Source organism: Hemiscyllium ocellatum, chromosome 2, assembly GCF_020745735.1.
Source record: "Hemiscyllium ocellatum isolate sHemOce1 chromosome 2, sHemOce1.pat.X.cur, whole genome shotgun sequence".
NCBI lineage: Eukaryota > Metazoa > Chordata > Chondrichthyes > Orectolobiformes > Hemiscylliidae > Hemiscyllium > Hemiscyllium ocellatum.
The window spans coordinates 78,578,442-78,605,120 of NC_083402.1; the positions used below are offsets into that span (position 1 = coordinate 78,578,442).

The 26,679-nt window shown below is 39.8% G+C and overlaps 1 protein-coding gene across 1 annotated transcript in view; it reads left to right on the forward strand.

Annotated features, from left to right (window-relative positions):
- LOC132825892 (transmembrane channel-like protein 2-A) overlaps positions 1-26,679 on the forward strand; it is a 98,050-nt gene that overhangs the window by 19,833 nt on the left and 51,538 nt on the right. Inside the window, exons 3-10 of the mRNA XM_060841505.1 lie at positions 6,344-6,490; positions 6,581-6,671; positions 7,690-7,771; positions 9,914-10,020; positions 11,365-11,463; positions 15,729-15,871; positions 16,144-16,291; positions 22,806-22,994. Coding sequence (XP_060697488.1) covers positions 6,344-6,490; positions 6,581-6,671; positions 7,690-7,771; positions 9,914-10,020; positions 11,365-11,463; positions 15,729-15,871; positions 16,144-16,291; positions 22,806-22,994 — 1,006 coding nt within the window. The remainder of the gene's footprint in view (positions 1-6,343; positions 6,491-6,580; positions 6,672-7,689; positions 7,772-9,913; positions 10,021-11,364; positions 11,464-15,728; positions 15,872-16,143; positions 16,292-22,805; positions 22,995-26,679) is intronic.

The following is a 26,679-nucleotide window of genomic DNA, read 5'->3' on the forward strand; positions in this document are numbered from 1 at the left end:
AATGTTTAAAAGACATTTGGATAAGTCCATGACTGGAAGGGTTTGGAGGAATATGGGCCAGGAGCAGGCAGGTGGGACTAGTTGAGTTTGGGATTATATCAGGCATGGACAAGTGAGACCGAAGGGTCTGTTTCCAAGCTGTATGACTCTAAGACTCTATGTGGCATCACCAAAACACTGTGTAACTCAAGCAAAACATACTTATTTTTATGTTCGATTCCTCTCACAATAATAGTAGTTATCATCCAGCAAGTGTATCCTCCTTGTTATGTTCCCTCCACACTTATCACATTTTTCCCATGATGAAGCAATCACAGAGAAGTTCTGTTTAACTTCAGTGGTAGGAAAATGATAGGTTGGGATATGGTTAATAGTAAACTGAACACATGTGGGTTAATTAAAGATTGGTATTGAGTTCATTGATGACCATATTTGCTCCCAACCCAACTATGGGGAGTCGGGCACTCACCACACATGTCATTACAGTGCTTGTGATTCCTGCAAAAACACTGCCATATAACAATTTGTAGAACACCAGAACTGTTCAGTCTCTAAATTTCACTGCTAAAGACATTGTGGCAACTAATCTATCTATTTTAGCACAGGAGTTACAAAATTTAGATGCAGGAGTTGGGATGAAAATTGTTCACACCAAAGCACGAGACCAAATCACCAAGGGAAGCAGAGAGCAGATTGGTGAGACAGGCAGTGAGAGGAGTGGCAAAGGGGGTGGAGAATAGGGATGACAAACAGGGTGACAAGTGGAATGGAGAGTGGGACAGAAAAGGTGAAGCCACTTCTGCTTCTAACGTCCAGTTACAGTGTGGTGTAGGTGCAAGTGGTGACACTAACAACTTCAACTTACTGTTCACGTGCATAAGCAGGACATACACTGTTCCTAATGGAATGCTGGCATATAGCACCTTTCATAACCTTAAGACATTCTACATCATGTTATACTCAATGAAGTAGTTATGAAATGTATTCACTAGGAGAAAGTGAGGACTGCAGGTGCTGGAGATCTGATGAAGGGCTTTTGCCCAAAACATCAATTCTCTTGCTCCTTGGATTCTGAACGACCAGCTGTGCTTTTCCAGCACCACACTCTTTCATTGAAATGCATTCACTATTATACAGACAAGCATAGATGCCAATTTATACATGGGAAGCCCCTCTAAAACCCTATGGAAATACAGCCACTTTAAAATGATATTGGTTGAGGAATAATATTGAGCATGACATTTGGAAAACACAACTTCTTTTCAAATAAATTCATGGACACTTTTGCATCCGTCTAAGGGAGCAAAAGGGGGCTTCTGTTTGATACCTTGTGGACAGATTGTTCTACTGACAGTATATCCCATCCCTTGACCTGTCAAGTACCATTTTGAATTCAGGTTTTTGGAATGGGACTTAAACCCACAACCTTTGAACAAAAGTGACAGTGCTATCACTGAGCCAAGGCTGATATACACGGCTGCTTTTAAAAAAACATGTTTGATTTTTATTTGTTAATGCATTGACTTTTTCGGCAAGATGAGAGTTGGTGGAGTCAGAAAAGCAATTCTACACTACTCTTTTGTATAAGTGTATTCACAGCATACCTGCAGCCAGTGAAGAAAATGGTTAGCTTCAGGATTCATCAAGATTGGCAACATCCATTTCTGTTTGCCACGAGTAGTTAGTTTACTGCAGCATAAAGAAGATAAATCACTTCCAGGCATTTTATCTGGTCTCTTTTATGCTTTGGGGTTGTAGTGGCAGTTCACAGCAGTGTAAATATTACTCACAGTTCGAAATAACTCCACAGAAGCTGATATCCCATTATTGAGTCATCCTTTATTGACACGTGCATAGTACTTGACACTGGTCCGGCTTCCTCAGAGCCAGCTCTCAGAGTGAACAGGACTTCTGAAACTCCACTACTACACAGCAATTGTGCTGATTTTTCCCCACAGCATTTGTGTTGTGTGTATGTGTAAGTCCAGGGACTCAGTGAAGACTCCATTCTGCAAATAATTTTATTCAATATTTCCACCACCAGAAAAAAGCACCATGTGGCCAGGAATCAGTAAAAAGCAAAGCCTGATAGGGACATATTCCTGTTTATACCTGTAAGCTAAGGCTCCCTGATTGAACCAGGTTAATAGCCCCATTCAGGGAACTCATATTCTAGAGGTCCACCTGGCTGACCTCAATACAATCACTAAAGCCCTCCCCCTCTAATTCAGGGACGTGGGCCTGTTCTTGTAGCTTCTTCTGGGTCGGATCCAGTTCCTCTCTCAGCCTCGGATACAGGCAGTGTGTATCAGACTAAAGCTCTCCTCTTACCCCGGAGCATCTCAGAAGAAACTTATCTCTTCTTCAGGTGGTAAAGCTGTTGATGCTGTGACATCCATCTTAGTGTGTCTCCATCTTCAACTCCGAGGTTTCTTTAACATTAGGTGGATGGTCGTGACAGCCATTGTGGCTGTTCTGAGGGCTGGGTATGTTTTGCATTTGCCCCTTTTGTGAGTTTGTAGCTTTCATGTGGTTCACATGTTTGTTCAGGTCTGTGTATGTCACGGGACCTGACCTCGCGCTGACCGTGCTGCAGTCCTCACTTTCCCCCTCATGCTGACCATGCCTCTTATCCACACCAGGCCATTCCCATGGTTCCTACACTAACCTTCGTCCCCTGAAGTAAACTGTTTCTCTTGCTTAGTGGAGTCTTGTGCCTGCTTTGGCGTTCCTCATGCCGTTTCACCCTTTTCTCCAGATCTGGGAAGATCAGATTTAACCTGGTGCTGTGACTGCTCCCCATTAGCAATTCTGCAGAGCTATCCCTGTTGTTGCTTGAGGTATGTTATGATAATCAAATAGGAATCAGCTCAGTTTGGCATTGAGTGAAGTTGTCTGCTATTTCTTTCAGGCTGCCTTCAAAGTTTGGACTTCTCCTTCCAACAGACCATTAGATGGTGGAGGGTATGGAGCTGAGCTTAAATGCCATTTGATTTTAGGAAATACTTGAATTCCCTGGTGTCTGTGGCCAACACCTCTGTGAGTCCCTGCAAAAGATACTCGCAGCTTTTGTATCGTTATCCTTAACTTTGACAAATGAACTCTATGAACATCCAACTCCTTTGAGTGGGCATCACAATGACTAAGAACGTTCCGCCCAAGAAAGGACCTGCAAAGTCGATGTGAAACTGGGTCCAGGGTTTACCCAGCCATTCCCATGATTATGGGGGGGAGATACTGGCCATAATCATTGTCCTTGTTGGCACTCTGGGCATTGCCTCACCAATGCAGCTAAGTCTGCATCCAATCCTGGCCGCCAGACATAACTTCTCACCAATATCTTCATTGGGAAACCCCTGGATGACTCTGGTAGAGTTCAGCCAATATCTGGCGGCAACCTTTGCTCAGGACAATCATTCTTGCTCTCCATAATCAAATGCTGTCATGTACTGTGATCTGGTCTCGCCGGGTCCAGAAAGGTTTCAATTCTGGTTGTAATAGACCTTTTGCTTCCCTCATCACTGCCAGCTGTTTTAATATTGTCAGGACTATCAACTTGGGTGGCAAGTTTAGGAATCTATGGACATGGATCGCAAGATCCCTCTGTTCCTTCACACCTTTTTGTGCCCACGGTCTGATATTGTTAGTGGAGACTGGAAATGTGTCCAGAAAGTTTAAAACCAGAATGGTCTATTCCAGTGGTGGCACCATCAGTGATGTATCTGCGAGTGGGAGGTGGCTCAAGGCATCTGCATTTGCCACTTGGCCTCCTGGAAGGTGTTCCAACTTGGAATGGTTTGCCCTTAGAATTAGAGCGCACAGCTGAATTCAACCTGAAACTAAGGGTGGCAATGCCTTATCCTCTTTGAACAGCCCTAGCAGGAATTTGTTGTCTGGTACTATTACAAATTTTTGTGCTAAAGGTATTGGTAGAAGTTTCTCATATCAAAAGATTACTGACAAACCTACTGTCTTTATCTGGGCCTATTTTAACTCTGCATCACCAAAGTTCAAGAGGCATAGGCTTTTAGGAGTTCCTCTCTATTGGGACATCTATGAGCCAACACTACCTTAGAGTGATGTATGGGGATGCATCGCATGTCAACACTAGATCACTTGGGATCATAATGTGCCAACACCTTAGACAATGATAGTTGCTTCTTCATTGCTTAAAGGTCCATATCTAGGCTATGAGACCATTTCTAAGGCTGACCCTTTTTCAATAGCAGATGTCAGAATGCCAGGCTAGAGCCCAGGTTATGTATGAACTTTCTGTAATAATTCACCAACTTGGATGAGGAAGTGGAATGGTGGGTTAGTAATGACACAAAGGTTGGTGGAGTGGTGGATAGTGTGGAGGGCTGTTGTAGGTTGCAATGGGACATTGACAGGATGCAGAACTGGGCTAATAAGTGGCAGATGGAATTCAACCTAGAAAATTGTGAACTGATTCATTTTGGAAGGTTGAATTTGAATGCAGAATACAGAATTAAAGGCAAGATTCTTAGCAGGTGAAGGAACAGAAGGATCTTGGCATCCATGTCTATAGATTCCTCAAAGTTGTCAGCCAAGTTGATAGATTTGTTAAGAAGGTGTATGGTGCGTTGGCTTTAATTAGCAGAGGGATTGAGTTTAAGAGCTGTGAGGTTATGCTGCAGTTCTGTAGCGACATGGTTAGACCACACTTGGAATATTGTATTCAGTTCTGGTCACCTCATTATAGGAAGGGTGTGGAAGCTTCAGAGAGGGTGCAGAGAATATTTACCAGGTTGTTGTCTGGACTAGAGGGCAAGTCTTATAAAATAAGGATAAGGGAGCGAGGGCTTTTCTCATTGGAGCGAAGAAGGATGAGAGGTGATTAGATAGCGATATACAAGATGATAAGATGCATTGATAGAGTGAATAGCCAGAGACTTTTTTCCCAGGGTGGAAATGGCAATCTCTAGCGGGAATAATTTTAAGATGATTTGAGGAAGGTTTAGGTGAGATGTCAGAGGTAGGTTCTTTACACAGAGAATGGTGGGTGCTAGTAGTAGTAATAGAGTCAGATACATTACAAACATTTAAACAACTACTGGATAGGCACATGGATGATAGCAAAATGAAGGTTGTGTAGGTTTGATCTTAGAGTAGGATAAAAAGTTGGCACAACATCAAGAGCTGAAGGGCCTGTACTGTGCTTTACTGGCAAGGTGTCCACTCCTATTGGCATACCCTATAAATCATGTGCTCCACTTTCCACATTTCCAGTGACAAAGCCAGTGTAGTAACTGTTTGAAGTCCAGTTGGGCTTCAGCTAGTCGGCACGTTTGCATGGTTACATCATTAATTGAACATACCAACGGTCACACAGCATCTCATTAAAGGTTAAACCAAAGTCATATTCCTCTGCCAGTTGTCTTAACCTCAACAAAAATCGCAACACGGATCCCCCTGGTTTTTGAACTGCTGAGTAAAATTGAAAGCATCTGAGAATTAGAGGAGACTTGATGTTATAATATTCCGTAACTAAATCCATCAATTCTTGAAATGCTTTGGTGTATGGTGCTTCAGGAAATGTTAGACACCTAATAACCAAAAGAGCTATAAGTCCACAAGCCGTCAGGAGAATTACACTTTGTTTTTCATCTCCTCCAATATCATTTGCCTGGAAAAAAATAACACAGTCTTTCCACATATTGAGCCCAGACGTTGACAATGGAATTGAACAAGTCAAGCTTCCCAAATAACAGCATGATGGCAGAAATGTTCATCCAAACTCAAACACAAATGTTGCAAAGCAAATTTCTTCAGGAGTATATTTTTCTCTCCCGTTTCCAGTGAAATAGCTCCACAGAGACCGGTATCCCATCACCGAGTCTACCTTTATTTACATGTGCATAGTACTTGACACTGGTCCAGCTTCCTCAGAGCCAGCTCTCAGTGTGAACAGAATCTCTGACACTTCTGTTTATAACCGTCAGCCAGGGCTCCGTGATTGGACCAAAGTGATAGCCCCAACCAGGGAACTTATATTCTATAAGGTCCACCTGACTGACCTTGCTGCAATCTCTACACCGTTTTATACAGATTTCTTTTGCATTGTTGTTTGTTGCACAACTTAACTGTATAAAGTAATATTTTGTGGACATAAATCTTATAGGTTTCTGGCTTGTAGAAATGAATGGTAATGTAATTCTGTCAGAAGCATGCAATCTTCCCTGCCAGTTTCCTTCTTATAGTCTCCACGGGTATTACCTAACCAGGCAGTAAAAATGAAAATCTCCCCGAATAATTACCCCGAGTTTCATCTAGAATTTGAGTTGCTTCTAACTGGTACACCTTTTCTCCTGTTTTGGCGCAGCTCCTCATCAAGTTCATCAGACAGTGAACATTCCTTGTCAGAGGGTGAACTTGCCAAGGTCTTGGAAGAGGTGGAAGAAAAGAAGAAGCTAATAGCAACTATAAGGACCAAAGCTTGGCGTATGCAAAGGAAACTTACTACATTAAAGTAACTGATTTAATGTTTCTTCTTAAACATGCAAATGATCATTCATTCAGCTGCTGTCTTATTAATTCAGTTTTAACTTACATTTATCAGGGAATCTCAGGCATTTGTAGAGAAATTTGAAGGTGCTCTTGGGAAGGGAAAAGGTAGAAAGTTTTATGCCTACAAAGTGATGATGATGAAGGTTAGTATCTGACATTCCTTTTATTTTAATCAATATTTATATTTTATTATGTGCTCTGTGCCCATTGATACCAATCAGCAACATATCTGGCTTGTGCCTTCCACCAAGGGGTTGTAAAGAGCTGTCATAGATGTTGTTGAATCTTATGACTGTAACAGTGTTTCCACCTTCTTTAAGGCTCCTTGTAGTTCCACACCTGGATTGAACTCCCCTCAACAATGCAAGAAGCTGCCAACCAGAATTGGATGACCTGGTGGCATTGGCTTAGCTTAGACAAGTGTCATCTCAGTTCATGAAGACTACAGAATAATCTGTCCCAGCAACCAACGCCACAACCTTTCATAACTCAGAGCTCACTTCAAAGTACTTGTAAATTAGGAGCTAGATAGAACAAGTCAAGTGGTTGTCTTAAATGATAGACATTGTGGTAAGAAATTGCTAATGTGATAAAATAAATTATTGTCAGCTTTTGGTAAATTTCCTTCCAACAAATAAAAAAAAATGACCAAGTGAGCTTCAACGATCATTTTAAAAGAAATCTGCAACTTAGTTTGGTCGATGGGCTGAGCCTTTTGTTTAATGTGGTCTAAGTACAGAATGCACGTAATGACACAAATTCAAATTTTACCACAAAGTAGCACAGCACATTGGAACAACAAAAGTTTACTTATATGCTGTCATTACCTGTTCTAACAACAAATGTTAAAACAACAAAGCAATTAATGGAATATATTGGATGCCTAATCAGTTCTGATTCCATAACAAGTTTAAGATAAATGTAAACAATATTTGTTTTTAGTTTATATGCAGTGTTATTTTACAAAACCCATAGTTCAGTGAAGCTAGGAGGAAGGCATAAAGGAACACTATGTGGACAATGTTTTGAACCAAATAATTTTAATTAGTTTTTCATTCTGGGTTCCATCTGCGCAAGCATGCTTTACATTCTAAAGTGTATACATTTCTATTTCTTAGGACTATGGACGGCCAACAATAATTTGCATTCTTTTAATTTTAGAAATGGATCAAATTTAAAAGGGACTTTGAGAATTTTAAGACTTCTTGTATACCTTGGGAGATGAAAATAAAAGAAATTGAGAGTAAGTTTGCATCTGCAAAATGAATATATTAGCAGCAACATGTAGTAGCATAATGTCTATATTTTCAATGGTACCATTGTTATCTTAGGCACAAAGTTGTGTCCGCTACACATGAATATATATGCACTGCAGGCCATGGTGGATGCCATTTTGATAATTCCATGTGCATACAGTCAATGCCACGGGCTACCAAGTGAAACCTGAAATCATCATGATGTTACGTGCTTACTCTGGCTTCTTCCCTTTGGCTTCAGCTATCTTGAAATACAACATTTGGTGACCTTCTCAAGGAAATACTGGACAGTGAAGTGCGAAATATTGCTATGATCCTGCTAGAGACCATGGACATTTAAAGAGAAATCTAAACATCTAGTAATTATGGCAGAAGCACACAGATTTCATGTTCTTTTTTAAACAAAAACAAATTTTATTATATAATGGAAATAAACAAAGCAAGTCACCCTAACAATATGAGTTAAGCTATAAACTCAGTTCAATTTTATACTTCTCTCCAAGAACTTCCTTTATGCTGCAACAAACTTGAAGGTTCATTCATTTTTTTAGGGACTGACCCATAATGAGTGTATACTTAGCCAGAATTCATTCAAATTCTCCTCATTGTGTCAGCAATTCTCTGAGGTAATATTTTACAGAGATGCTTCTATTAATATTTTGGATATACGACCCTCAGATTTTTATGCTCAAACAACTCATAAATGTTTTAACGATGCAGCTACCAGTGCAGATGTCAGTGGGTAGGTTCCTTGCCACCAATCTTTATTGGTACTTTTAGACTAAGCTACTGATATTGTGTTGGGTAGGATACCCACACAATATCTTTGCTAGAACTTAATGCACAGTAACTGGATTGATTACATGTAGCTTAATAGTTAATTACATAGCATCTGAGATACCTGATAGTCTTTTGTGAGACATCAGGCTCAATTTAAATCTAAGTTCACATTACTACTTTAGTTACAGTGTAGTAGAATATCAATGAGTACTGCTGATAAAGAGCCACATTATATTAAATATTTCCATCTTGCACTCATCAGGAGAATTCACAAGAAATACCAGTGTAAATGGAAAATAATGTTATTAGTGCATGAGAGAAGAGTGTGGCTAGATTATCAAGTGGATTCTGATTTGTAGAGATGTTGCCAAGGAGAATGCTCCAATTAATGACAACTGACAGTTAACTGTCAGACTTTATTTAAGCTTTCTACTTATATGAAATGTCTAAGGGATGGGCAATTAGTTGTCATTCCATTGAAGAGACATTTCTCATGAGACCCAATAAAAATGCTTGTGAGAGCTGGGCTGACTAGAGATTCCATGATATCTCCATCTACTTTGGCATTCGTGGTGTCTCATCTGTGGGAGTTATTGAATCAATGAATACTGAATCACGCAATGGTGGTAGCTTCGAACACCATGGTGCAGTGCAGCTTAAACTGAACGTCTATGGATTAGTACTGTTGCAAACAAGTTATCAACATTAAATGAGCGCATGGACATTCGTTGCTATCAATATGCAAGTCGAGTGTGGACTTCACGAATACAAGTTGTGAAGCCTCTTATGCACTTTGGTGAGTACACAGAGAAAAGCACTTAGCTCCTCCCAGGAACAGTTCTTTTGGATGGAGCTTATCTTGTGATGTCAGTAAACCCTTTCAGCTGCTAACCCTGCTAACAACAATTACCTCCATTTTATCTGCTTGGGTTTTTTATGTATCACTTCTTCCTGTGACTTCCCAGCTGTGTTCATGGAACTCTGGAGCCTTGTGTGAAAAATTCGCTTACTCACTATATCTCCCTCCACTTGTAATATATTCCACAAAACTTATAACTTTAGTTATATCTTAGCTCACTTTCCTAATTTATTTGATACTCCTGATCAGTTACACCTCCTCCTTTCCTTTTGTTGTGAAATGACCTGAGGTTATTTAGTTTGCAAAAGATGCTCAGTAAGAGCAGCCTGTTGTTGAGCATCGAAAACTATTATTTGTTGTCATTCACTTTGAAATTTTATGCATGTAAACAGATTGAATGCGTGAGTGACATTGTGCACATTTAATCTACATATTTTTAAAAGTAATTTTGAACTGTTTAAGATTTATGGAAATATTTCCTTTATTACAGGTCACTTTGGTTCTTCAGTGGCTTCATATTTCATTTTTCTACGATGGCTCTATGGGATTAATCTGGTTCTTTTCAGTCTAACCTTTGGCCTGGTTGTAATTCCAGAGGTAAGTCTGTAGTGTTGAATATGCTTCAGGATTAATTATGTCAAGTTATTTGTAACTTAAAAGGTAACACTCACATCTTCTGTCAAATGAAATTAAATTCAGTAACATCCTTGAATTATCCTCTCGTATTACACAATCAAATCACGAGATTATATTTTTAAAAAATGAATGGAGCTCCTCACTTCACATTTGATGAACATCCATGAGCATCTAGCTCCATCTCCACAACAATGCATGATTCTACACTGTCTCACTCAACTGTAGCTGCACCTGACATTCTTGCCTTTGTAATCTGGACTTAATTACTTCAGTACACTCCTAGCTAGCATCCAGGTTATTTTTATCCTTTGTAAAATTGAGCTCGTTCAGACCTCTTCTGTCTTGAGACCTAACTCACACCTCATCCTGTCACTCATCATATCTATGCTTATTGACCTACATTGGATTCAGTTAAGCAATAGCTTGATTTTAAGGTACCCATACTTACTTTTAAATCCCTCCATGATCTTTATGCCTCCAATTCTGGCTTTAGAGACATATCTGATTTTAATTACCCCACTGATCACACCCTCATCTGCAAAGTCTGAAATTCTAAAGACATTTCCTCACAAAACCTCTCCAATCGTTTTTATTCTTTTCTCCTATGGGCTGCTCCTTAAAACTTCTCCCTTGAAACAAGCTTTTGGTCATCAGCCCTAATACCTCCTTGAACTTGATTTAGGCCTCACCTTTGGAGAGTTTGAAGGCTCATGAAATACAGATGTTGGTCTTCCTGCCCCCTCCATACCCTATTGCCCAATCATTCAGCAACTAGCCTGCTCTTGGTCTTATTGAAACTCAGAGGTGATGCATGAATGGACATTTAATGGTCCCAGACCACCACCATCAAGCAGGAAGCTTTCTACTAGTGTAGTATCAGGGAACATGGCAGACCACCCTATGACCCCTGAACCCATCATCAGAGGCAATGACACCTCTAAATGTCATCCCTGACCTCTGTAATCTGTCTCCCATGCCCCTCATCCCTTCATCCCCTCACTAAGACTGTGCACTTACAACATTGTGAGACAGTAGTTGGTGTCAAAACTAAACTAGTGGCCCTGGTATGTTTTCTCTATATATCATAAAACTCATAAGTTTCTGTCAAGTAACAGCACAGGTATCTTGCTAGGTACTTGACTGAATCACATCCTTTCTTGGAAAAGAGTCCCTGTTGCATTTTCTGAACTTTCAATAAAATGTTACCTCCACAGAGCTGAACCCCCCAAATCCACCTACCTCTAAAAAAGATCCAAAATTTAAAATATGATAATAACATCTTATGCACCTTTATTACAACTTTAGGTGTTGATGGGTCTACCATATGGCAGCATACCTCGGAAAACTGTGCCAAGGAAAGAACAGCCAACTGCTATGGATTTCTCAGTACTTTGGGAGTTTGGGGTGAGCCTGCAGAATTGCTAATAAGCTATCAATAACTTCGCACAATTGTATCATCCAATTGCTTGCCAACATTTTCAAAGGTTTTGCCTCTACTATGTATATGGAATTTCTTTTCCACAAATTGATACTGTTTGTGAGAGAAATAAGAAAACTTGAATTTATAAGTGTGTTTCAGGACAATTGATGGCTCGAAGTGCCTTACAGTCGTTGAAGTGTACCTTTGGAGTGTACACACTGTTGCAATACATGGGAAATACATAGCCACTTTGCACATGAGAAGCTCACGCAAACAGAAGTGTGATAATGACCAAAAAGCTTGGTTGTGTAATATTGCTTGAGGGATAAATATGTGCCACATCCATGGAGATACGTTTCCAGCTCTTCTTGAAAAGAGTGCTATGGGAACTCATAAATCCACGTGAGAGGGGAGATGCTCACTTGGTTTAGTGTTTGATCTGAAAGATGTAACCTTTGACAGCACAGCCGTCCCTCAGTGCTGTATTGGAGTGTCACCTACCATGGACTTCACTGCTTTCTTGCAGAGTGACTCCGAAACAAACTTGATCACTCCTTGCCCCTGTGCTACTGATTTACTGCTTCTGACATATTATGTCTCTGTTTGTCTCCCAAACATGCTCTCAAGATTCAAAAAATGCTTCTGTGGAAAAGCTCATAAATAAACTTTAAAACAAGAAAACTGCCCTGGAATCTGTCCCCACAGCAATGTAGCATTCCTGTGATACACTAGATTAAAGTTTTAAAGTAGCTATCTTCAATTGTCAAACTTTTCCTTTGTTCTGAAAATCCATAAGCATAATTTAAACTCCTTATGGACAGATGTATTCTTCCCACCTCCTTCAAGAATCCCAGAGAGGGATTATCCATTGCTTCGTATTTTCCCAATTCCATTTCTGGCCTTATTAAGCAAATAAATGTTGCCCTTTGAATTGCAATTACTTTAGGTCTGTTTATCAAGTTCTCAAAAGCTATATTCAGTTATTATATATATAAAAATTTCAATCCATAAACTAAATAATGGCCTGGAATCGGATGACCAGACAGCCATTATTCCAGCATTATAAAACAAAGAGAAAAAAAAACAAAGAACTGCAGAAACTGGAGATATGAAAATAAAAACAGAAATTGCTGGAGAAACTCAACAAGTCTGGCAGCATCCATGGGGAGTCTTCTTCAGACTCTTCAGAATGGATGAAGAGTCAATGGACTTGAAATGTTAATGTAGATGCTGTCAGCCATGCTGAGTTGATCCAGCAGTTTCTGTTTTTGAGTTAAACTTCCAGATAGATAAGAGTTGCATATGAGACTGTAGAGACCATCATACCAAACTCTGAGGCAATTGCCCAAGAAATTGAAGATTCCACTGGGCAATTCCTCTTCACCTGGATCCTTCCAAAAGTCCAGAATTAAATCAGAGAATTTGAAGGGTTTCAGTGAGAGCAGTCAAATAGCTAGTCCAGAACAATATGGTCTGTTAAGTGCACGGTCTAACTCTTGAATTATCATTCAATTGACCTCATGCATAGTTCATATGCCCCAACTGCAAACACACTTCCCACACGCCATGAGCCGCTGCCCTCACCCCTGAGAACTGTTACCCCACCATTGGAACAAGAGCTGCTCCTCTGGATTTGACATACCCCACTGTCACCATGGCCCTGCTGTAAACATTGCATCATTTACCGTGCCATGCTACCTTGCATCCTGATATTCTGCTCACTCTAGGCATCATTCTTCAGGTGCCCTGCCCTGACCCATTTGGCACTCTACTCAACTGACACCCTACTTACCTTACAACCTAGCCCTGCACCCATCTGGTATCCTACCCTCCCTTCATCCTAACATCATACCTCTCTTATGTATTTACCATTTGAAAACAGTTTTCAAAGTGGTGGTCTGGGGTTTGGGATTTCAGAGAATAGTTCTGTGTTACCAAAGAACTGTCAGAATATGTATATCTCTATATTTCTGACTGGGTCTGCCATGGAGAAAATATAGAGAATCACCAGGAGATGTGGAGAGTTCTTCAAGGAGTAGGTCTTTTATTTGCAAACAAAAACTGTGACACTCAGAAAGCAAATTCTTGAATGCCCCCAAACCTCAGGATCCGTGACTCTTTATACTTTTTTTTAATCATGTTTTTGTTAGCTTATCAGCATGCCCAACTGTGTTAGTCAGAATTACTTTAGTCCAGCTATACAATAAACCAATGATGCTAGTTCCCATGGTCTCTCTAGTTCTGCCACTATGGTTTTTCCTACATTCTACTTAATATTATTCCAGTGTCAGAATTAGACATTTTACTGTCACCTCTGCAACCATGGTCTTCCATCCCAGACCTTAATATTATTCTAATATCATGATTAGATATTTTACTGTCAAGGGTCTGAAGCAGGCTCTACTGACTACTGATTAGATATTTATTGTCAAGGGTCTCAAGCAGGCTGACTCTACTAACAATTAATTTAATATTTAACATCATGTCCTAAATATTTATTGTCATGACCTGTCCCAACCTGCCATGATGATATTTAGCAGGTGAGGCTGACTTTACTAACTATTGGTATCTCAGCCTGCCATAGTGACCTTTCAACCTCAACCTTACTCTGCTAATTGGTGTAGGAGCATTCCACTATTCGTATCCCATCCACAGTGACCTTTTGACTAATGTAGCATTTCACAAACCCCTTGCAACCGATCGCCAGTGGTCTTCATGCCTTAACCCTTCCCATGCTTTCATGCTCTTTATTTCCTATAAGTCCTGATCAGAAATTCCTCTCAGAAATGTGGAGCTCCCTCCTTGCATAAATAGAGGGGTGGCATTTTCTTGGAAGATCCAGCACCATATTTCTAAAATGTATGCATCATGATATTATACAGTCGCAATAGTGTGAAAACAAATGCCTTGATATCAGCTCTAAAATTATCCATCACTATTTTTCATCTTCATTCAGTAATTGTGTTCCCACAATTTGGTTTAAAGTAATTGTCCAGGTAACATTTGTATATATCATGTATATTTCTATATATTTAATCTTGATATTCTTCACTGTCAAAAGCCCAAGTCTATCCAGGGTTCTTTATAATTCTGATCCTCTGAAACTGAGGATTGTGTCTCTTTGGCTCCAGCACCATTGTCTTGGCCTTGTGTTTTCAATCTCAGATTTGGATCATTTTCATTGTTACATTGTCTAACTTGTACACAAATGTTTGACTGATGTAACCCAACATGCTATTCACTTTGTTAACTGTTGAATTGTTTTGTTTGTAAACTCTCCTTAGCTCTGAGGCTTCTTTTGACATCATACTTAGTGATTTTACAGCCACTCAGATTATACACATCACCATCAAAGATGCAATTGATTCAACATTTGTTGCACCACATCCAAGGCGATTATGTTGCTTTAAATCTGTAAATCAAAAGTGCTTACAGTACTCCAAAAGTGATCTTTCAAATGCAGCAAGAATTCCTTATTCTTGTACTCCAATCTCCTTGAATGTCTTGTTCTTTTTCTTCAACCCCTTTGCCATTTGCCTTTATAAACTATACACCAAATTTCTACACTTCTTGTATGAAAGTGCACAGGATCCTTTGACCATTAACATTGAAATTCTTCATACTATCTCAAAAATACTTTCTCCTCTTTTCTATTCATGCTGTATGGGGTGTCACTTAGCTTAGATGGCTGTTTAGTTATGCAGTGTGATGCCAACAACCACTGGCTGTGGTTACTATAAAGGATCTTCTCAATGTCTCCCCTTGCCTGGTCTGGCAAGACTCTGGCAAATTTCACCTTTATTTATTATATAAATTTTAATTATACTTCATCTACTACAGTGGCTTCCAATTACTTAACCTGTCAATCTTACTTTGCAGCCTTGTTAAATTATTCTTACTGGTGATATTGGAACCTTATATAACTGAGGAAAACTTGGATATTCTCTTTAATTAATTTGTCAAACATGATTTCCATTTTGCTAAGTTATGCTGACAATGTCTGACTATACTATGATATTCTAAGTAAATTATTATTTCCTAATTACCTCATTAAAAATTGTGGCATGAAACACGCTGTTATGGCAGCCATAAATGAAACATCATTCAATCATTAATATGTGGATGATTAATAAAATATTCAGTACCAGATTATATGCATTATTTGCAGTAAGACCATGTCTGAACATTACATTTTAAAGTATATGTATACAATGATTACTAAAAACATAAATGCTTCTGTATTTTGCAGGGATATATAAAATACTCAGCGCTTTTCTATGGATATTACAATAATGAACGTATGATTGGCGTTTTCAAATATAGGTTACCATTGTCTTATTTCATGGTTGGTGTGGGATCATTTGGATATAGTCTCATGGTTGTGATCAGAACGTAAGTATTAAGTAAACTTTTGAAGGAATGTTTGAATAATTGCACAGATGTTGTCAAATCCAACAAGGAATAGGCCAAATCAGTTATTTCAGAGAAAATAATTAATGAACAGTTTTAACCAAAAGTTTTAAGTTGCATAAACCACAGAGTTTGAAATATTTTTCAGTATTATCTGAAACCCATGCAGTAGGCGCAAATTTCAAGTATTGATATATGTACAAAATATTCAATAAAATAATTTCTGTTTAGTCAACAACTTTCATTCTGTATAGAATGGCAAGAAATGCAAGAGAGAGTGGAGTTGATGGAGATGATGGAGATTTCAATTTTAGTTGGAAAATGTTTACAAGTTGGGATTACCTCATTGGAAATCCTGAAACAGCTGATAACAAGTTTGCATCCATTACAACTAGCTTTAAGGTAAGTTTATAACTCTGGCAAATTAAATCATTATTATTTGTAATGATGATGACTTTTTAGTAAGATAATTTGAAAATTATCTTGATTTGAGTGAATCTCCTCTTCTGCTTACCTGGAAATGAAGGAAACCATTGTCTTTTCAGAAATGAGCTTTCTCCTTGAATCACTGTAGTCTGATAGCAATATTGCTCACATAATGGTGTGAGCTGGGTATTCCAGAATATTGACTCAGAAGTCAGGCAGAAATGGCAGTACATATCCAATTCATGATGATATGTGACTAAAAGGAGACAGTTCAACATTGGTGCTGTTGTCTATCTTGATAGTAGAGAGCACAGAGTATGAAGGTTCTGTTAAAGTCACCTTGGTGGGGGTGGGAATGGTTACAACATTGCATCCTGTACATAGGCTGCTACAGCTGATGGTGGAGAATATGAGGTCTTGATTCCAGTGAAAAAGCTGGTGGTTAAATAAACTTCTGTTTTTGGAAAGTATTCACTTCTTTGGTGTTGTAATTGTCCAAGAAAATGACATGAACATCACTGTCTGGCAACTACTTAAATAGTGTAAAGGCCTTTAGGGGCTTTAGGGTAAACCGCTTATTATAGAGAACCTAGTCTCTGGCTTGATTTTGTAGCTATAATGTTAAAATGGCTGGTCCTTTTCAGTTGAGAGTGTGCTGCTGGAAAAGCACAGCGGGTCAGGCAACAGCTGAGGAGCAGGAGAATCGACATTTCGAGCATAAGCCCTTCATCAGGTCCATTTCAGTTCCTGCTGATACCCATGATATTGATAATTGGGTCTTTGACAACAGTAGCAATGTCAATGGAGGTCACTAGATGATGCCATAAGAAATTTATCTTCCTATGTTTATACATAGGAAAACTATGTTTATACATGTTTATTATGATGGGACACAGACAGACTTCACACCTATTGTTAGAAAAGCTGAACTATCTTGAGAATGTAATTTAAAAGAAGTATTGGGATTTACAGATCAAAGAACATAAACCAGCATATCCAATTTTAAAATATGAAAGATTTAATTTAAAATTACTTCATGTATCACATCTTCATGATACTGGACTCCTTTGGCTGTAAATTCTGTGATCAGGATCTTATTCTCCATAACCACCTGATGAAGGTGTGGTGCTCTGAAAGCTAGTGCTTCCAAATAAACCTATTGGACTGTAACCTGTTGTGTGATTTTTAACTTTGTCCACCCCAGTTGAACACTGGCACCTCCAAGTTATGTTTATATTAGTTGATTCTCGATGATCATGCTAACGGAGTCACAAAGACATAGTGCAGTATTCAATCTGAGCAGGATTAGTGAAGGTAGGGTTCCTATCCAGTTTCAATGTGGGAATGATAGTGGTAGAAGGTAGATGGTGAAAGGGGAATATTAATTCATTTTGACAACTGATGTTTGCAACAACTTAAAGTAGCAACCTCACAAAGAATTTAAAAAGAAGAATTTTGGTGAAATAAAGTTGCAAACTTGATTGATGTATTATTTTTGCTCTGTTGTACCTCAGATATTAATCAGCCCGACTCATGTATTGAATGTTTGTTCTTGAAAATGTCATCTTTATAATCTGCCATTGCTAAAGTGATATAAAAATGTGGTTGCTTACCATTCCTGGCAGAAATATATTAGTTTCTCAGAAATGGATTGAGATGTGACATTCTACAAAATTGTCTAAAATTTGCTCCCCCACCCGAATACATCTCATTGCAGCCATATTAGACATTCCTTTCTAAAATATATGTCAAGCTGCAACAATAATTTTTAATCATGAAAGTACAAATTCAAGGGCAGAATGAATTTATTATGAAATTAAATTTTCAATAATTTTCTGTACCTTTTCCAAATTATTGATTGCTCCATAATGAGAAAATTTGATAAAGATGTCTCATGTTTCATGAACTTGAGTTGTTTGAAGAAGTAACAAAGAGGATTGATGAGGACAGAGCGATGGACGTTATCCAAATGAACTTGAGTAAGGCATTCGACAAGGTTCCTCATTGAAGACTGGCTAGCAAAGTTAAATCTCATGGAATATAGGGAGAACTAGCCAGTTGGATATAGATCTGGCTCGAAGGTAGAAGAAAGAGGATAGTGGTGGATGACTGCTTTTCAGACTGGAGGCCTGTGACCAGTGGTATGCCACAAGGATCGGTGCTGGGTCCATTGCTTTTCATCATTTATATAAATGATTTGGATGTGAGCAAAGGAAGTGTCGTTAGTAAATTTGTAGATGACACTAAAATTGGAGGTGTAGTGGACAGCGAAGAAGGTTAACTCAGAATACAATGGGATCTTGATCAGATGGGCCAACGGGCTGAGTGGTAGATCTCAGCGATTCTGCATTTTGGAAAGGCAAATCTTAGCAGGACTTATACACTTAATGGGAAGGTCCTGGGGACTGTTGCTGAACAAAGAGACCCTGGAGTTCAGGTTCTTAGTTCCTTGAAAGTGGAGTCGCGGGTAGTTAAGATAGTGAAGAAAGCATTTGGTATACTTTCCTTTCTTAGCCAGAGCATTGAGCATAAGAATTGGGAGGTCATGTTGCAGCTGAACAGGACATTGGTTAGCCATTTGTGGAATATTGTGTGCAATTCTGGTCTCCTTCCTATTGGACGGATATTCTGAAACTTGAAAGGGTTCATAAAAGATTTACAAGGAAGTTGCCAAAATTGGAGGATTTGAGCTGTAGGGAGAGGCTGAATAGGCTGGGGCTGTTCTCCCTGGAACATTGGAGGCTGAGGGGTGACCTTACAGAGGTTTATAAAATCATGAAGGACACGGATAGGATAAGTAGACAAAGTCTTTTCCCTATGATGGTGGTGTCCAGAACTCACGGACATAGGTTTAGGGTGAGAGGGGAAAAATTTAAAAGGGCCCTAAGAGCCAACTTTTTCACATAGAGGGTGGTGTATGCATGGAATGAGCTGCCAGAGGAAGTGATGGAGGCTAGTAGGATTATGACATTTAAAAAGTAACTGGATGGGTATATGAATAGGCAGGGTTTAGAGGGATATGGGCTAAGAGCAAATGGGATGAGATTAGTTAAGGATATCTGGTCGGCATGGACAAGTTGGACTGAAGGGTCTGTTTCAGTGCTAAGCATCTCTCTGACTTTATGACTCTATGTGATTAATGAATCTGAAGTATTCTGCAAGTCACTTTATGTTTATAGAATCGCAGAAGAGTACAGAATAACACAACACAAAGGAGGCCATGTTGTTCATTGCACCAGGCCTTCAAAAGAGGTAGTTTTTAAATCATTCAGGGGAGCACATCTTGCTCATCCCGAGTTGCTCTTGAGAAGGTGATGGTGAGCTCCTTGTTGAACTGCTGTTAGGAGGATATTCCAAGACTTTGAGCCAGCACCAGTGAAATAATGTTGACGTGTTTCCAAGTCAGGACAGTGAATGTGTTGGAGAGGAAATGGCAGGTTGTGGTGTTCCCATGTACAGTATCTGCTACCTTGTCTTTCTAGATGCTAGTGGGGTTTAGGCAGTGTTGTCTCAGAATGTTTGGTGAATTTCTGAAGTGCATATTTGATGATGGTACCTACTGTTACTGCTGGTCTTCAGTGATGGAGGGTCTGAATGTTTATAGATGTGATATAAATCAACTGAGCTGCTTTGTCTTGGACAATATCTTTGAATGTTGTTGGAACTGTGCTCTTCCAGACAAGTGGGGAATATTCCATCACAGTCCTCACTTGTACCTTGTAGATGGCTTTGGGGAGTTAGGTGGTGAGTCACTTGCTACAGGATTTCTAGCATTTTAGCTGCTCTTGTAGCCACAGTATTTATATGATTACAATTCAATTTAAGCAATTCAATTAGTCTCAGTCCCCTACTCTTTGCTCATAGCTCTGCAAATATCCCCCTTCCAAATTTATATCCAAGTTATGCTTTAAAATGACTATTATATCTGAATCTGCCATTCTTTCAAGCAGCACATTAAAGATCATAACAGCTTGCTACTTTTTAAAGTCACGTTGCCTTTAATTCTTTTGCTAATTATCTTAACCTAGGTTATTGATACTTCTGCCATTGATTCCTCTGTCAAAACCTTATGCAACTTTCAACACTTCCACAATACCCTCCTTACCATTTTCTTCTCTATAGAATAGAGCCCTAGCCCAATGTAGTTTTGAAATCTTTCATTCCTGACACTACTCTATTATATCTGTTAAACTTCTTCACAGTACTCCTGAAGTACAGTGGCAAGAGTTGGCCACAATGCACCAGTTGAAGGCTAATCAATATCTTATAAAAATTTAATCTAAGCTTCTCACTTTTGTGCTCCAAGCTTCTATTTCTTTAGATCTTAGCAGGCTGCTTAACTTATTTTGCTACCTTCAAAACTTGTGTACCCCTGGATTTCTCTGTGCTTGGACGAGTTTAAGTCAAATTGTTTGTCAACTGCATTTCTACATTTCATCATGAAGTAATTCACTCAACATTGTCATGTATGTGCTCTAAATCACCACACCATCCTTCCCAGAACTTAGCACCAAAAAGGGTGCTAAAGGGCTGAATCTTACATCTTTTATTTCACTGTCCATTTTGTCGAGCTTCACAGAGGTTTTCTCTTCATAAGGCCTTGCAACAGCTCTCACTGTACATTACCAAACTCACAGTAATGACCTATCCTGCCCCATGGTCACCCTCTCAGTCACTTCTTGCCTCATTCTACTACTAGAATAACTCACCATTGCCAGGATCTTCGAGAAAGGACCAGCAATTCTGGCACTAGTGCCATCTTTACAAGACTGCTGCATACCCAGATGAGCATTAGCAATCTGATGTTGCTGCTCACTGGTAATGTTATGACACAACAATCACAAACCCACGCTGCTCATGGCATATTGCAAGCATGGCTGATACTAACTCACCCATTTAATCCCATTCTCTCATATTAGTCTTTGTTTAACCACTTGGTCACGTGTTTTCCTTATCCTTAGTTACATCTCAACTAAACACTGCCTCTAGGTCATCACAACTCTTTCACCAATGCCCATTTATTGTACGTTGCAAAAGAAAGGTGGTTGTAATGCTGTTCCAATGGACTCTTTGGTAATGGACCCTTATTTGATACTACAGCTTCCCTCTACATTCTCTTGAACAATCAAAGCATGTATCCTCAAGTCCACGTGGTGTAGGTACATCTATAGTGCTTTAAGAAGGGAATTTCAGGATTTTGACCAAGTAACAGAGGAGGAATAATGTTATAGTGCCCAGTCAGAACAGTGTGAGGTTTGGAGGGCAACTTTCAGCTATTGTTCCCATACATCTGCTGCTTTATCCTTCGAGCTGAAAGAAGTATGGCTTTGGAAAGAATTCTAAAAGTTCAGAAATGATTACTTTAAAAAGGTAGCCCATGCATTTTTAAGAAAGTAATACCTGAGCTGAAGCAGTTTCCTTTTTTTTTGATAAGATTACTTACAATGTGGAAACAGGCCCTTCGGCCCAACAAGTCCACACCGCCCCTCCAAAGAGCAACCCACCCAGATCCATTCCCTTACATTTATCCCTTCACCTAACACCATGGGTAATTTAGCATGGCCAATTCACCTAACCTGCACATTTTTGGACTGTGGGAGGAAACTGGAGCATCTGGAGGAAACCTACGCAGACAAGTGTAGAATGTGCAAACTCCACACAGGCAGTTGCCTGAGGCGGGAAATAAACCTGGGTCTCTGGCACTGTGAGGCAGCAGTGCTACCCACAGTGCCACCGCGCTGCCCACAAATGTTGAAGTTAAACATAAATATATAAAATAAAAGGTTACAGCAGGAATAATGATCAGAAGCAGATGGCCTCAGGAGTCCAGCACTTCAAACTCGACCAACTGACAGTAGAATAATCAAGCTTAGGTCACTGCAGGGTTTCATCTTCTATTAATAAGTGGCTTCCTTCAACCTATTATACTATAGTATAAGTGGCAGTGTCATCCCAAAGGTGATTGGGTTCAGCATCGACAGAGGGAGGGAAATGAAGACAGGCATAGAACAACAGACTGAAATGTTCTAAGAATGGATCAGAATCTGAGAACGTTAGACAGGAATTTTCCAACAATGGACTGGAGTTTATCCTTGGGTCTTTCCTGGCTTTCTCGGGACTGGACATGTTTAGAGTTGCAGACAGAAGTTGTACTGATGATTGTTCACACCCGTTGGTATCCCATCCTCACTATTGTTGGTGTTCCTGGTAAGCCTATCTCTGCCAGTTCGGTAAATGCTGATGAATGTTATTATTATTTCAGATATGTATATTGAGCAAATACATAAACTGTTATCTTCAGTTTTACTCACAAACTCCACCTCATTTCCATGAATTTCAGACTCCTCACTCATACACATTACAGAAGGAACAACACTGGTCCGCCCCTTCAGTCTCCCTTTACCCTGAGGTGTTTTAAGAGCCGTCTGTCATCAAACATGTCTATACCCAACTCTATAATATAATATGTTTATTTACGTTATTTTGACAGGAATCTATTGTGGATGAAGAGGAAAACCAGAAAGATGAAAACATTCACTTGAGGAGATTTCTTATCGTGTTAGCTAATTTTCTTATATTTTGTTGTCTTGCTGGAAGTGGCTATCTCATATTTTATGTTGTGAAGAAGTCGCAGACATATTCAACGTTGGAAGAGCTAACATGGTATCAGAAAAATGAAGTAAGTAGCAAACTATAATTATAAAGTGCAACGAAGAATAAAAGTCAAATGCACATTTATGCTCTTTTCAAAAAGTTATATTGTTATTTATTAAGTACACTATACTTATTTGAATTTCTATTTGCACAGTGGAACATGGCAATTTATTGACAAAGTTAATCCATTTAGATGACATGCATTTCCTACTATTGTTCAAGTGTTGGCCTTTTTTTTATCATACTTAACTATAGGGAAGATTATTCACAAATTTAATCTAATATGCTATTGTGTACAGGAAAATAAAGAATGTGCTCACAATTTACCTGTTTCTGATAACTATGTGAACCTTGATGTTGAGGGTCTCCGACAATGTTTTAGTGCCTTAAAAGCAGCAGTATTTGTTGGCACACCAAGGAGGGGTAAATTGCGGGTTGGCAGGACAACGCAGATGGCAAACCGATGATCAAGGACAGAATGAGGGGGAGATGTTGTGTCTTGGAAGGTTCAGAAGTTCGTTGTGCTTAATGAGTAAGCAGAAAGAGTATCGAGGTTATTGTACAACACACTCTCAAAATAGAATGGCTGCAGACAAATATATGAGGATTGTGGAGTTGTACCTTCATATTGTGACCATTTGAAGGAGTCCCATAATAATCAGGAGCCCAGTGGTTGGGCAAGCATATTCAGCTATGCACAATCCTTACAAATCCAGCAGATCAACAGAACAACTATAATCAAGTAATAATATTCCACAAGACCTTGAGAACTCATGGATCCAAAGTAAACTTTCACTGATTATCACCTCATGATCGCCCAGGTATGAAGTGAACAATGCAGCAAGGGATGCAAATGCAATCTATAAGCTGTCACATTGACAAAGGCCAACTTTCCTGGGATAGCAGAACTACTGTATGAAAAGAGACTGCATTGGCTTGGACTACATTCACTGGTGTTTGGAAGGAAGAAAGGGGACCTCAGAGAAACCTATGACATTCTGTCATGCCTAGAAAGGGTAAACAGGAAGGATGTTCCCGAAGACCATGGAATCCAGAACTCGTGGTCACAGTTTTTAGATTACTTACAGTGTGGAAACAGGCCCTTTGGGCCAACAAGTCCACACCGACCTGCCGAAGCACAACCCGCCCATACATTTACCCCTTACCTAACACTACGGGCAACTTAGCATGGCCAATTCACCTGACCCGCACATCTTTGGACTGTGGGAGGAAACCGGAGCACCCAGAGGAAACCCACGCAGACACGGGGAGAACGTGCAAACTCCACACAGTCAGTCGCCTGAGGCGGGAATTGAAGCTGGGTCTCTGGCGCTGTGAGGCAGCTGTGCTAACCACTGTGCCACCGTGCCGCCCACGGGTTTAAGGGTATAGTTGAGAAGAGTTGGGAAGAATTTTCTTCAGCTAGAAAGTGGTGAGCCAGTGGAATTCTCTGCCACCAAGAACATTTGAGGTTTAAATGTTTTGAAAAAAGTTATAGTTCTTAGGGCTAAAGGGAACAAAGAGTAAGTGTGAAAGTGTACTGAGTTGGATAATGAGCCATGAGTATTGAATGGTGGAGCAGATTGGAAGAGTTGAATACCTATACTTATCTTCTCTATTCAAGCAGCATCAATTTCCCTAAGGATGCAGGGAGTCAGGTGGGCAGAGCAGTTGGGTTTGCTGCTATTGAAGAATTGCCACAGGTAGAGCGTGAAATCTATTATCGCCAGCATAGTGTCCTATCAGCATTCAGCAGTCTTCAGGAATGGGAAAGGTTCCTACTCCCTGAATGTACAGATCATCTGTGACCAGCCAGATAATATAGGTCTACACATACTATCCAAGGAACTGTCATGGCACCCAAATTCTGGAACATGTACAGCACCTTTCAGCACCACATCAACATTAACCCTCTTCAAACCATGGCTCATGAAACCTGAGAGAAATCCACAGACTGATGCTGAGGAGAGGTACAGTGCTGTACATGTTTCCACAAGGGTCATGGTGGAGCAGATCATAGAATATCTGAAGATTCAGCCATCAAGACCAGTCAAGCAGTGTGATGCAGTACATTTAGACTGAGTGTCTCACATCATAGCTCTTCATAACCTGACTGTACTAAAGGGGATGCCTTGGCACAGGATGAGATGGAGGTATGGAAGGTCTGTTGTGAAGAGAAAGCTGATGCTAAGGATGTTCTGATGGAGTAGGGAGACCTTCACAGGCATCAAGATGACAGGGTTATGGCCCAACAAATCAGAGAGGTTGCTTCTTTCTGAATGTGATGTGATGATTTTGAGGCAGTAAGCCAAGAGGAGAGCTCTTGAGATTCTAGGTGAACTGTAGCTGTGTCACAGTGGGCCCTCCCATGAACTGAGGCTCATGTATGGCTGCAATACTCTAAGCCATCCCCTTATTAAAGCGAAAGCCGATCAGGGCGAACACCCTGGGATCAGTGAGCACGTCCTGGAGAACTGCTCAAGAAACCCACTGAAACTGGGTCACTTGACCCGAAACGTTAACTCTGATTTCTCTCCACAGATGCTGCCAGACCTGCTGAGATTTACCAGCAATTTCCATTTTTGTTGCAGATGTGAAATGCTTAGTTAACACTCTACCAATGTCCACTAGCTCCACACACACTTTGCCTCCTTGGTCCTTAACCGGCCCCACTCTTTTCTGAGCTTTCCTCTTCCTCTGGACATACTTATAGAATGTTTTGGGATTCTCCCAAATCTTACCAACATTTTCTCATGCCTCTTCTTTGCTCTCCTCATTGCTTTCTTAAGTTCCCACCTGCACTTTATTTCCTCTACTAAGGCCTCTGATAAAAGCCTCTCTTTACTTCTTAAGAATCTGAATATTCTTAGATATCCGAGTTATCTCTGGCCTATTGCTCATATATTTTACCCTAAAGGGAATGTGTTGGGCCTATACTCTCACCAATTCCATTTGAATGCAGCCCTCCACCCCATCCTCCCAGACCTGTTATGTTTTGGATCTACCCAGAAGTAACTCTTCCCAGTCTACTTTGACCAGATCCTGCTTTACTGAATAAAGTCTGCATTTCCTCGATTCAAAATCCTTTCTTGCTGAAACTTCCATAAGAGACTTAGAATGTACAGTTTAAACATACACATAGTAGCAGCACATTGCTTGCGATGAGCATCCAGTATCCTGAGGTGTTAACAGTTCCACACTATACGTCACCAAGAAATGGTGAGAGTCACCTCTCAGGTGTGCTTTCCCTACCTCATACGGAGATTGCGAAGCCTGACTTTGAAGGCTGTTGCTGAAGATATAAGTTTTGATTCCTGCACCTGTTTTGTCATCTCTTGGTATAATTTTCATGAACTGTCTGAATGGGGCCCAATGCATAGCTGTTCCAGACCTAAAATCCTGCTGTTCAATTGCTTGGACAAAGTGTGTGTCTCTGAGGGAGTACAGGCACAAACATTGCTGACGTAGCAAAACTTTTAATGTGTCCCAATGGAAGGACAGTATCTCTTTGCAGTGTGCAAAGATGCTGCACAGCTTTTAAATTAGGCAATAAGGTTGGAGCCTGGAGTGGTAATTAGATTACTTCAAACATTAGAACAATAAAAATGAATATACTTACAAATGTAATGTTTTATGAATTAATGAGACAATATTGCTGAGGGGCTCTCAAAATGATTTATTCTTCCTTTGCCTATCAGAACATTCAACTC